The sequence below is a fragment of the Pseudophryne corroboree genome, chromosome 3 (assembly GCF_028390025.1).
Source record: "Pseudophryne corroboree isolate aPseCor3 chromosome 3, aPseCor3.hap2, whole genome shotgun sequence".
In the NCBI taxonomy this organism is placed as follows: Eukaryota; Metazoa; Chordata; class Amphibia; order Anura; family Myobatrachidae; genus Pseudophryne; species Pseudophryne corroboree.
The window spans coordinates 510,277,524-510,290,708 of record NC_086446.1 but is presented as its reverse complement, the minus strand read 5'-3'; the positions used below and the strand labels follow the sequence as shown (position 1 = coordinate 510,290,708).

Sequence of the window (13,185 nt, the reverse complement as noted above, 5' to 3'; positions counted from 1 at the left end):
ACACTCCCTCCTTCATCTCTCTCCCTCATTGTAACACTTTCTCCTTCCTCATATCTCCCTCTGTATATAACCATCTCCTTCCTTCTCTCTCCTTTATTAGGACACTCACTCTTTGTTACAATGCAGGGGAAGATCGGGCTTAGGCCCAGTTTGGAAGATTCCCGCTGGGACAACTGACTGCGGGGCCGCATGCTGGCTGTGTTTTTTGTTTGTTTTGTTATGTTGCCCTGCAACCACCTCTTGCATGGCAGGCAGTCCGCTGGTGTCTGTCATAGCAAGCAGAGTGGCTTGCGGAGGAGAATAACAGAAGATGAGGCTGCCACTGCAGCTAGGGAGGCCAATCCCGGACCGTTTTTTCAATCCCGGGATTCGGGATTGAAAAATGGTCAATCCCGGGATTCCCAGGATTGCAGTAGGGACCAGTGAAGGTTGTAGGGAGCAGCGCTGGAGGGAGGGTGTTGGTAGTGGTGCGGGAGGTAGGGAGGGTGTAGGTAGCGGTGCAGGAGGTAGGGAGGGTGTAGGAAGCGGTGCGGGAGGTAGGGAGGGTGTAGGTAGTGGTGCGGGAGGTAGGGAGGGTGTAGGTAGCGGTGCGGGAGGTAGGGAGGGTCTTTATATGGAACAACGTAGGGAACTAGAAACCAATTTCTCCAAACATAAAATTCCCATTACAGCATAAGAAGAGGAAACGGAAGGCAATATGTCCATTTATTGTGCAACTGAACTGGTAAGAGACAGCGATCTTCGGCGTTGTGTGTACAGTAGCTTACGCCATCTGGATCTAAGAACAACAGTCTACAGTATGTCCGCACAGGTCATGCAGGAAAATCGCCCTCACCTGTTACATACATCACGTATGTGTTCACATGGTAACAGTAGCTAAGTTTGCAATTAGCCTTAAAGGGTGCGGGAGGTAGGGAGGGTCAAGGTAGCGGTGCGGGAGGTAGGGAGGGTGTAGGTAGTGGTGCGGGACTCAGGAGGGAGGGTGTAGGTCACGGCAGGGAGGGATGGTACTGGTAGCGGCGCGTGAGGGAGGAAGGCTGTAGGGAGCACTGCACGAAGGGAGAGAGGGTGGGTGTAATTAATACTACTTACTATTAGGCGGGCGGCAGCCATGGACACACTGAACGTGGTGGCATTTCAAATGAAGTGCTGGCCTCCAGCCAACCAGAGCTGGCGGACCGGCAGCCAATCAGGGAAGCGGCCGCAGCAGTCGGTCCTGATTGGGTGCCGCTGCTGCGGCAGCTTCCCTGATTGGCTGTGGTCCGCCAGCTCTGATTGGCTGGCGGCCGGCGCTACATTTGAAGTGCCACCGTGTTCAACTTGTTCATGGCTGCCGCCCGCCTAATATTAGTAAGTAGTATTACTTACACCCACCCTCCCGCACATGCGCAGTGTAATCCCGTGAATCCCGGGATTGGATGCTCCAATCCCGGGATTCAAATCCCGGCATATTTGGGCCCAAATCCCGGGATCCCGCCGATCCCGGGATTGGCCTCCCTAACTGCAGCCCTCGTCTCACAAGACAAAGCTCCTCAGTTTGCACCAAGTGACCTAAATGCTGGGGAGTTGCTGAGGGTGCACAGGAAAGCTGGTGCTGAGCTGTTCCTCAGCCAGGAGCTGCTCTCCTCCTCTTTATCGACACAGAGCTGGATCACTGCAGCAAGTACTGGGAACCGTGTACTACTATGTGGCATTCCGTAAATAAGGGACACTACTATGTGGTGTAATGTGAGTAAGGGACACTACTGTCAGGCATAATTCTAATTGAGGGTACTATTGTGTGGTCATGTCTCTTCCTCACAAGGCCACACCCATTTTGCGGGGATTTAGCATGCACTGACTGACTGTGGGGGATTGTTTGAGAAAGGGGGGCCTCAAATTGGTGTCTTTGTTAGTTGAGGTCTAAATCTTCCCCTGGCAGCATGATAGGGGTTTATAAGCCAATGCACACTGATGGCTCCTTTAACACTGTCAAAACGTATGTTTAGTAAACATTGTATTTGACCCAAACCACCAGTGATACCCATCAGTAGCTTAGTACATTTACCCATGGGTTCATACTTTTAAAAACCATTCACACTATTCTTATGGCCCGTACACACTATGCAATATCATTTATGATTTGAACGATATTGTTCATTTCTGGATAATATTGTATAATGTGTATGCTTGATCCGACGTACGATGTGCGCTCCCGCCTGCGACCTCGTACATCGGACTGCATGCAGTCTTGATGAGGCGATATAGAGTGCTTTTGTACTCTAGTGATGACTTTGTTTGTAGACATCGTTTGTAGTGTGTACACACGATCCGATATTATATCTTATACAATATCTTACGATATCATACCGTATGGGATCGCATAATGTGTACATACCATTACAGTATTAATAAAGAGACCACAAAACTATTTATAATCAGAATTTATTTAACATCACTTTTGATTTTTTTTTAAATTAATGTGATAATTACAGGAGGATAAATATGTACATTTTATCATAAACCAGAAAAAAAAACATTATTTGTTAATTATACATTTGTACAGTATTCCTGCTAATGCTTACTCAATATTCATCAAGACAAATGGGTTAAAAGAGCAATCCTTCCCAAATGGCAAAACAAAGCATGGGTTACACAAAGATAGATTAGATTAAATTGCATTTTAATCCAACATAGTTATTATTTTACAATATAAGAATAGTTAACACCTCCCCCCTCAAAAAAAATAAAAAATAAAAGACAAAACAAATTTTTTTTAATTATAAGGTGCAGTACATTTAGGTGGTAAAACCTTGGATTCACCATACTGAATTTGATGGATATTATCACAATGCACATAAATTATAATTTTTTAATGAAATCATTTGAAATTATAAATTATATTTACGCAGGTTGGCCCAATTGTAAGTTATTTTTCAGTATTGCAAAATGGCAAAATTTTCTGAGGTAAATATCACTAAGAATCATTCTGGCAAATATTGGCATAAATCAGAAAGCCCATGTAAGCAACAACAAAATCCAGTCCTAAATCTGTGGAGAAAGTCAGGACACGGTTTGGACATTGCTATAGATCTGGAGGAAACTTATTTTTGAGCCTGCCACCTAGAAACTGAGTTATGTAATAATCAATCCTCCTCACCACAATAAATGGATAAAATGTAACACAATTAAAAATTAAACCATTAGTCCATTTTACATTTCTTAATTCCAGGAACATTATTGGAAGTGCTAAAAATGTGTCTTCCGTGTCAAATATGTGTTTACGAATATGGAAGAAAATAATAAAAAATATTTATCTTTTTAAGAATCCATTTCTTCTTACTATAGCTGACAGACACATATGAAAATGGTACCAGTTTTTGTCAACCATTTTCTACAAGCCACTTGTCCATCAGCACTAGTTGCGTAGAGTTCCAGAGAACTTCATGTAGAAATATAGTTCTTCGTTTTTCTTCATAACATATGATAACACTGTAGAAATGTAAATTTTTTTATATGATAATAATCTCTCCTCATTCCGCAATCAAGACCAGAAAATGACAGACTTGCTTACTACAGCGTAGCCAAATGGTTGTGATTTCCAAATACCAAGATGGTAAATCTTAAATAAAAGGCAAGCCAGCCTGTTCTCATTCTCTGTCAAGTGGTAATCATTATTACATAGGAGGAGATCTTTGTACCGCAGAGAAGCTGAGTCTCCAGTTCCAGAAACTGATATACAAAGCAGACCGGAAGAATCCTCACATTGATTGACAGACAAATCACCTGTATGTCTCCTGTGCCTCTAGAGCTGGGCACCGCTGAAAGTAGCGACTGGCAAACACAAGAGGGAACAGAACTGGTCCTCTGGGGTCTGTGACCAGTGCGGCCTGTACATTTTGCGGAAGTCTTTCATTTCTGGCTTGTAGCATGGTGAAACCTCACATCTGTTTGGCACAAAGGGCAGAATAGATACAATTAATGTATGCATTAGTAAAATACTTGAATAATAATATTTTACTCAAAATGCCATTTTTATGCCTAATTTCAAAGCAGAGTTAGTGATGGAGACACAGGTACTGTATTTGCATATCCCTGTTTAGTGGCGGCACCGGGGTCGGTGACACGTGATGCAGCCATGACCCTTCCCCGGTGTGTGTGTCTGAAAAGGGGACGTTACTTTACAGACAGAGGGTGTGGCCTCATGGGAGCCCTCATTGACATCACTATAAGAACCTAGCCTCATGGGAAGCCCCCCCTGTTACATCACTATGGGGGCATGCCTAGCTTCCCCTGAAATACTGGGTTGCCCCTGGAGACTTTGGATGCAGTGCCGACTCTTTTTTAGTAACAGGAGCCAAGAGCTGCAGTATAATGTCACAATGCAGCACCCGGCTCCTGTCACTGTAGAGGAGACAAACATTTTGGTGTCACCCACCCCTTTGTGACACCTCTGTCCCTATTACTGATTTGGACAGTCCACATAAAGTGTTTCACAGATTACCATCATATTGGAGAAAAGAAACCATCTTCAAGATGTTGCAATAATGTGGCTCCATCTTTATCATTTAGGGCAGAGGTTCCCAAACTGTGTGCCGTGGCTCCCTGGGGTGCCTCGGGACACTTGCAGGGGTGCCCTGGGTTGGTGGTCCAGGACCAATTCAAATTATTTATGGTCAATATAATAGGCAAAACCAATGCTAGTGGCTGCCAGTCATAAAATATGTGGCCAAACAGAAGCAAATCCTGTCCCTCACCAAACAACTGACCCTAAGGATGACATATAAACGCAATCTACTTAATGTAATATTTCTTTCTAAATTTCTCAATAAGAAATTTTTGGCCTAGGGGTGCCGTGAAATAAATTCTGATATTCTAGGGCGCCGTGATTCAAAAAAGTTTGGAAACCACTGATTTAGGGTACTTGTGTCTCCTCAGTTGTAAGTACGAGTCTTTACACATTAAGATATGATCAAAATGTGTAAGACTTCCCATCTTTGTACTTGTGTTCACCCATTTTTGGTGATTGTGCAGTGCAGACTAAAGGTGGGTACACACTAGGGGACATGCTCTATGAGCGATGTCGCCTAGGGTTTCCCCCTCCCGCCGGGCGGTTGGCGGCAGTGCTTACACACTGAGCTATATGATGACCATATTGTTCAGTGACGTCACTCCACGGGCGGGCCGTGCAGGCAGCTCTAGGATCGCCGTCGCCGGCATACACACTTGCCGAGAAAGTAAACGTCGCTCAGGAAGGGTAAAAATAAATGACGTTGTTTACTTTCTCGCCAAGGGGAAAATTTACTAAGATGGGAGTTCTATTTAAAATGGGATGTTGCCCATAGCAACCAATCAGATTCTACTACTCATTTATCTAGCACCTTCTAGAAGATAATACCTGGAATCTGATTGGTTGCTATAGGCAACATCTCATCTTAAATAGAACTCCCATCTTAGTAAATTTACCCCCAAGTGTGTATGCACTATATACAGTATGCTCCACAAACAGTCATACGTTCAACTCTGACAGTCCCTATACTTGCGCTTAGATGTGCATAGGCTTCCAATTAAAATGTGACTTTAGGTAATCATGTAAAATAAGTAACCTTGTAGTATAAGGAAACACTGAAAACTACAATTTCCTATGTGCTCTACTAAAATGTAACTGCACTTAAAAATTATTTTGACTAGTTAAAATGATAATTCTTTTGTTGTGTACTACAACATACTGAAAAGCTCCTGGGACTTGTTTTAGGAATTATGAGCAACATCTGTTACCATGGAAACCAGCTATGGACGGCACTGATTGTTTCCATGGTTACAGTTGTTGCAAGTGCTGGGCATATACTACCAGATAAAAAGTCTGACGGACCAATAGACATTTTGGCCAGTATTCAAATGATATATCACACCCAATCTCCTTTCTAAAGTGATCCCCGTTATTGCGCATATTGTGCCCATAGTAATCAGGTTTAGCTGCGTAAAGGGTTAGGGCGCCTCGCTACCCTAGGAGTAGTGAGCTGAAATGATGATACCATGCCTGTCAGCAGAAACAGAACAGGTGTGGAAGGGGGTGGAAAGAATTGAATACCGCCCTTTGTCTGACAAGCTGAAACCAGCAGATATCGTGGTCAGACACGGGGGAGATTTATCAACGCTTGGAAAGAGATAAGGTAGGAGTGATGTCAAATGAGTCACTGGGTAAGTTGACCCGCCCCCTGTATCTAGGCAACTGTACAAGTTGTTTTCATGTAACCATAAACTCAGGAAGCATCCATCATTTATATCTGACTGTGATGGAGAGAGGCACATGGTAAAGTGATAAGTATGCTCTTTTTTTTTGACAAGAAACTGTTTTTCTCTAACGTCCTAAGTGGATGCTGGGGACTCCGTAAGGACCATGGGGAATAGCGGCTCCGCAGGAGACTGGGCACATCTAAAGAAAGCTTTAGGACTATCTGGTGTGCACTGGCTCCTCCCCCTATGACCCTCCTCCAGTTAGATCTTTGTGCCCGAACGAGAAGGGTGCACACTAGGGGCTCTCCTGAGCTTCTTAGTGAAAGTTTTAGTTTAGGTTTTTTATTTTCAGTGAGACCTGCTGGCAACAGGCTCACTGCATCGAGGGACTAAGGGGAGAAGAAGCGAACTCACCTGCGTGCAGAGTGGATTGGGCTTCTTAGGCTACTGGACATTAGCTCCAGAGGGAAGATCACAGGCCCAGCTTGGATGGGTCCCAGAGCCGCGCCGCCGGCCCCCTTACAGAGCCAGAAGGCAGAAGAGGTCCGGAAAATCGGCGGCAGAAGACGTCCTGTCTTCAACAAGGTAGCGCACAGCACTGCAGCTGTGCGCCATTGCTCTCAGCACACTTCACACTCCGGTCACTGAGGGTGCAGGGCGCTGGGGGGGGGCGCCCTGAGACGCAATAAAAACACCTTGGATGGCAAAAAAAATGCATCACATATAGCTCCTGGGCTATATGGATGCATTTAACCCCTGCCAGAATACATAGAAAAACGGGAGATAGGCTCCGCCCCCTTATCGGCGGCCTTATCTCCTCAGCACACTGGCGCCATTTTCCCTCACAGCTCCGTTGGAGGGAAGCTCCCTGGCTCTCCCCTGCAGTCACTACACTACAGAAAGGGTTAAAAAAGAGAGGGGGGCACTAATTAGGCGCAGTATTAACTATACAGCAGCTATAAGGGGAAAAACACTTATATAAGGTTATCCCTGTATATATATAGCGCTCTGGTGTGTGCTGGCAAACTCTCCCTCTGTCTCCCCAAAGGGCTAGTGGGGTCCTGTCCTCTATCAGAGCATTCCCTGTGTGTGTGCTGTATGTCGGTACTTTTGTGTCGACATGTATGAGGAGAAAAATGATGTGGAGACGGAGCAGATTGCCTGTAATAGTGATGTCACCCCCTAGGGGGTCGACACCTGAGTGGATGAACTGTTGGAAGAAATTACGTGACAGTGTCAGCTCTGTATAAAAGACAGTGGTTGACATGAGACAGCCGGCTACTCAGCTTGTGCCTGTCCAGACGTCTCATAGGCCGTCAGGGGCTCTAAAGCGCCCGTTACCTCAGATGGCAGATATAGACGCCGACACGGATACTGACTCCAGTGTCGACGGTGAAGAGACAAATGTGACTTCCAGTAGGGCCACACGTTACATGATTGAGGCAATGAAAAATGTTTTACACATTTCTGATAATACGAGTACCACCAAAAAGGGGTATTATGTTCGGTGAGGAAAAACTACCTGTAGTTTTCCTGAATCTGAGAAATTAAATGAGGTGTGTGATGATGCGTGGGTTTCCCCCGATAACAACTGATAATTTCTAAAATGTTATTGGCATTATATCCTTTCCCGCCAGAGGTTAGGGTGCGTTGGGAAACACCCCCTAGGGTGGATAAAGCGCTCACACGCTTGTAAGGGCTCTACCCTCTCCTGAGATGGCCGCCCTTAAGGATCCTGCTGATAGAAAGCAGGAGGGTATCCTAAAATGTATTTACACACATACTGGTGTTATACTGCGACCAGCAATCGCCTCAGCCTGGATGTGCAGTGCTGGGTTGGCGTGGTCGGATTCCCTGACTGAAAATATTGATACCCTAGATAGGGACAGTATATTTTTGCCTATAGAGCATTTAAAAGATGCATTTCTATATATGCGTGACGCACAGCGGAATATTTGCCGACTGGCATCAAGTCTAAGTGCGTTGTCCATTTCTACCAGTAGAGGGTTATGGACACGTCAGTGGTCAGGTGATGCGTATTCCAAACGGCATTTGGAAGTATTGCCTTATTAAGGGGAGGAGTTATTTGGGGTCGGTCTTTCAGACCTGGTGGCCACGGCAACAGCTGGGAAATCCACGTTTGTACCCCAGGTCGCCTCTCAACATGAGAAGACGCCGTATTATCAGGCGCAGTCTTTTCGTGGACAAGCGGGCAAAAGGTTCCTCATTTCTGCCCCGTGACAGAGGGAGAGGAAAAAGGCTGCAGAAATCAGCCAGTTCCCAGGAACAGAAACCCTCTCCCGCCTCTGCCAAGCCCTCAGTATACGCTGGGGCTTTACAAGCAGAATCAGGCACGGTGGGGGGCCCGTCTCAATGAATTTCAGCGCGCAGTGGGCTCACTCGCAAGTAGACCCCTGGATCCTTCAGGTGATATCTCAGGGGTACAAATTAGAATTCGAGACGTCTCCCCCTCGCCGTTTCCTAAAGTCGGCTTTACCGATGTCTCCTTCTGACAGGGAGACAGTTTTGGAAGCCATTCACAAGCTGTATTCCCAGCAGGTGATAATCAAGATACCCCTCCTGCAACAGGGAACGGGGTATTATTCCACACTGTTGTGGTACCGAAGCCGGACGGCTCGGTGAGACCGATTCTAAATCTAAAATCTTTGAACACTTACATACAGAGGTTCAAATTCAAGATTGAGTCACTCAGAGCAGTGATTGCGAACCTGGAAGAAGGGGACTACATGATGTCTCGGGACATCAAGGATGCTTACCTTCATGTCAAAATTTACCCTTCTCACCAAGGGTACCTCAGGTTTATGGTACAGAACTTTCACTATCAGTTCAGACGCTGCCGTATGGATGGTCCACGGCACCCCGGGTCTTTACCAAGGTAATGGCCGAAATGATGATATTCTTTAGAAGGAAGGGAATTTTAGTTATCCCTTACTTGGACAATTCCCTGATAAGGGTAAGATCCAGGGAACAATGATAGCAAGAGAGATGAAGTTCCCAACAGTGCGCAAAAGGCAGCTAGTAATACAGTGCACCACAGGAGACTTTTCCCACCTCCTATACAAAATACAAACAGAATATATACGATACGTGGTATACCATTCAACCAGCGCCTTACTAGACAGTAGTATTGTTTCGTTTATCAGGGGTCCTGCGCCTCCTTTGAACCTTCCCGTATGTAGGGAGATTCTCAAACCTCAATCACGTGTTCAGTACCGTGAAAAAGAAATGAATGCAAAATAGTGTGATACTGTTTAAAAGATTTATGACACACAATAACTTAAAGCAAGTTAAAAATACACCACACATGTGGTAAGCATAGAATATGGGTAAAACACTCTGGGTCTTCGACAGAAGGTAGACTAATTACCGGATTTTGGAAGAAACAAGCTCATATAGATGTGGATTGGATTCAAGTCCAAACAGGGAAAATCACCAGGCTGCAGCAAATGTGAATCACATTTTGAGCTGACCTTGAGAAAGACCCGTGGAGGGTCGTAACGCGTGGGTGCTCCATTTGGGACTTCTGCCTGGTGTGGACGACAAGGAGAGGAGACTAATACGGCTGACGTGAGAACCTTGCCATTGAGGAACCCCGGTGCTGCAGCCTGGTGATTTTCCCTGTTTGGACTTGAATCCAATCCACATCTATATGAGCTTGTTTCTTCCAAAATCCGGTAATTAGTCTACCTTCTGTCGAAGACCCAGAGTGTTTTACCCATATTCTATGCTTACCACATGTGTGGTGTATTTTTAACTTGCTTTAAGTTATTGTGTGTCATAAATCTTTTAAACAGTATCACACTATTTTGCATTCATTTCTTTTTCACGGTACTGAACACGTGATTGAGGTTTGAGAATCTCCCTACATACGGGAAGGTTCAAAGGAGGCGCAGGACCCCTGATAAACGAAACAATACTACTGTCTAGTAAGGCGCTGGTTGAATGGTATACCACGTATCGTATATATTCTGTTTGTTTTTAAAGATCCAGGGAACAGTTGGAGGTCGGTGTAGCACTATCTCAGGTAGTGTTGCGGCAGCACGATTGGATTCTCAATATTCCAAAATCGCAGCTGGTTCCGACGACTTGTCTTCTGTTCCTAGGGATGATCCTGGACACAGTCCAGAAAAAGGTGTTTCTCCCGGAGGAGAAAGCCAGGGAGTTATCCGAGCTAGTCAGGAACCTCCTAAAACCGAGCCAAGTCTCAGTGCATCAATGCACAAGGGTTCTGGGTAAAATAGTGGCTTCCTACGAAGCAATCCCATTCGGCAGATTCCACGCAAGAACTTTCCAGTGGGACCTGCTGGACAAATGGTCTGGGTCGCATCTTCAGATGCATCAGCGGATAACCCTGTCACCAAGGACAAGGGTGTCCCTCCTGTGGTGGTTGCAGAGTGCTCATCTTCTAGAGGGCCGCAGATTCGGCATTCAGGACTGGGTCCTGGTGACCACGGATGCCAGCCTGCGAGGCTGGGGAGCAGTCACACAGGGAAGGAATATCCAGGGCTTATGGTCAAGCCTGGAGACATAACTTCACATAAATATCCTGAAGCTAAGGGACATTTACAATGCTCTAAGCTTAGCAAGACCTCTGCTTCAAGGTCAGCCGGTGTTGATCCAGTCGGACAACATCACGGCAGTCACCCACGTAAACAGACAGGGTGGCACAAGAAGCAGGAGGGCAATGGCAGAAGCTGCAAGGATTCTTCGCTGGGCGGAAAATCATGTGATAGCACTGTCAGCAGTATTCATTCCGGGAGTGGACAACTGGGAAGCAGACTTCCTCAGCACGACCTCCACCCGGGAGAGTGGGGACTTCACCCAGAAGTCTTCCACATGATTATAAACCGTTGGGAAAAACTCGACAGGTATTGCGCCAGGTCCAGGGACCCTCAGGCAATAGCTGTAGACGCTCTGGTAACACCGTGGGTGTACCAGTCAGGGTATGTGTTCCCTCCTCTGCCTCTCATACCCAAGGTACTGAGATTGATAAGATGGAGAGGAGTAAGCACTATATTCGTGGCTCCGGATTGGCCAAGAAGGACTTGGTAACCGGAACTTCAAGAGATGCTCACGGAGGATCCGTGGCCTCTACCTCTAAGAAGGGACCTGCTCCAGCAAGGACCCTGTCTGTTCCAAGACTTACCGCGGCTGCGTTTGACGGCATGGCGGTTGAACGCCGGATCCTGAAGGAAAAAAGGCATTCCGGATGAAGTCATCCCTATTCTGATCAAAGCCAGGAAGGATGTAACCGCAAAAACATTATCACCGCAATTGGCGAAAATATGTTGCGTGGTGCGAGGCCAGTAAGGCCCGACGGAGGAAATTCAACTGGGTCGATTCCTACATTTCCTGCAAACAGGAGTGTCTATGGGCCTGAAATTGGGGTCCATTAAGGTTCAAATTTCGGCCCTGTCAATTTTCTTCCAAAAAGAACTAGCTTCAGTCCCTGAAGTTCAGACGTTTGTAAAAGGGGTACTGCATATACAGCCACCTTTTGTGCCTCCAGTGGCACTTTGGGATCTCAATGTAGTTTTGGGTTCCAAAAGTCACATTGGTTTGAACCACTTAAATCTGTGGAGTTAAAATATCTCACATGGAAAGTGGTCATGCTGTTGGCCCTGGCCTGGGCCAGGCGCGTGTCAGAATTGGCGGCTTTATCCTGAAAAAGCCCTTATCTGATTTTCCATTCGGACAGGGCGGAATTGAGGACTCGTCCTCAGTTTCTCCCTAAGGTGTTTTCAGCGTTTCACCTGAACCAACCTATTTGTGGTGCCTGCGGCTACTAGGGACTTGGAGGACTCCAAGTTGCTAGACCTTGTCAGGGCCCTGAAAATATATGTTTCCAGGACGGCTGGAGTCAGGAAATCTGACTCGCTGTTTATCCTGTATGCACCCAACAAGCTGGGTGCTCCTGCTTCTAAGCAGACTATTGCTCGTTGGATTTGTAGTACAATTCAGCTTGCACATTCTGTGGCAGGCCTGCCACAGCCAAAAATCTGTAAATGCCCACTCCACAAGGAAGGTGGGCTCATCTTGGGCGGCTGCCCGAGGGGTCTCGGCTTTACAACTTTGCCGAGCAGCTACTTGGCCAGGAGCAAATACGTTTGTAAAATTCTACAAAATTGATATCCTGGCTGAGGAGGACCTGGAGTTCTCTCATTTGGTGCTGCAGAGTCATCCGCACTCTCCCGCCCGTTTGGGAGCTTTGGTATAATCCCCATGGTCCTTACGGAGTCCCCAGCATCCACTTAGGACGTTAGAGAAAATAAGAATTTACTTACCGATAATTCTATTTCTCGTAGTCCGTAGTGGATGCTGGGCGCCCATCCCAAGTACGGATTGTCTGCAATACTGGTACATAGTTATTGTTACCAAAAAATCGGGTTATTGCTGTAGTGAGCCATCTTTTCTAGAGGCTCCTCTGTTATCATGCTGTTAACTGGGTTCAGATCACAAGTTGTACGGTGTGATTGGTGTGGCTGGTATGAGTCTTACCCGGGATTCAAAATCCTTCCTTATTGTGTACGCTCGTCCGGGCACCGTATCCTAACTGAGGCTTGGAGGAGGGTCATAGGGGGAGGAGCCAGTGCACACCAGATAGTCCTAAAGCTTTCTTTAGATGTGCCCAGTCTCCTGCGGAGCCGCTATTCCCCATGGTCCTTACGGAGTCCCCAGCATCCACTACGGACTACGAGAAATAGAATTATCGGTAAGTAAATTCTTATTTTTTTTGATTGTCAAAGTACATTTCTACATGTCAGGTATAATGACCTATGTCAAAGCAAACCAATCAGCTGCTCTGTTTACTTCCATTGTATGCAAATTATAAATGTTACGTCAATGCTGATTGGTTGCCATGGGCAACTTCTCCACTTTTATCACTGCTTAGTACATGTCCCCCTAATTTAGCTAAAGATTAGCCTGAATTACTAAACTGGGCATTTT

General features: G+C 46.1%; 1 protein-coding gene and 1 long non-coding RNA gene across 5 annotated transcripts in view; one reads left to right on the top strand and one right to left on the bottom strand.

Annotated features, from left to right (window-relative positions):
• Positions 1–13,185, top strand: part of LOC135056192 (uncharacterized) — a 416,825-nt gene that overhangs the window by 316,627 nt on the left and 87,013 nt on the right. The window lies entirely within an intron of this gene.
• Positions 2,415–13,185, bottom strand: part of PIK3R5 (phosphoinositide-3-kinase regulatory subunit 5) — a 241,652-nt gene continuing 230,881 nt past the window's right edge. For all 4 annotated transcript variants that reach the window (XM_063961044.1, XM_063961045.1, XM_063961046.1 and 1 more), the window contains one exon: positions 2,415–3,926. In XM_063961044.1, coding sequence (XP_063817114.1) covers positions 3,785–3,926 — 142 coding nt within the window. In that variant the 3' untranslated portion in view covers positions 2,415–3,784. The remainder of the gene's footprint in view (positions 3,927–13,185) is intronic.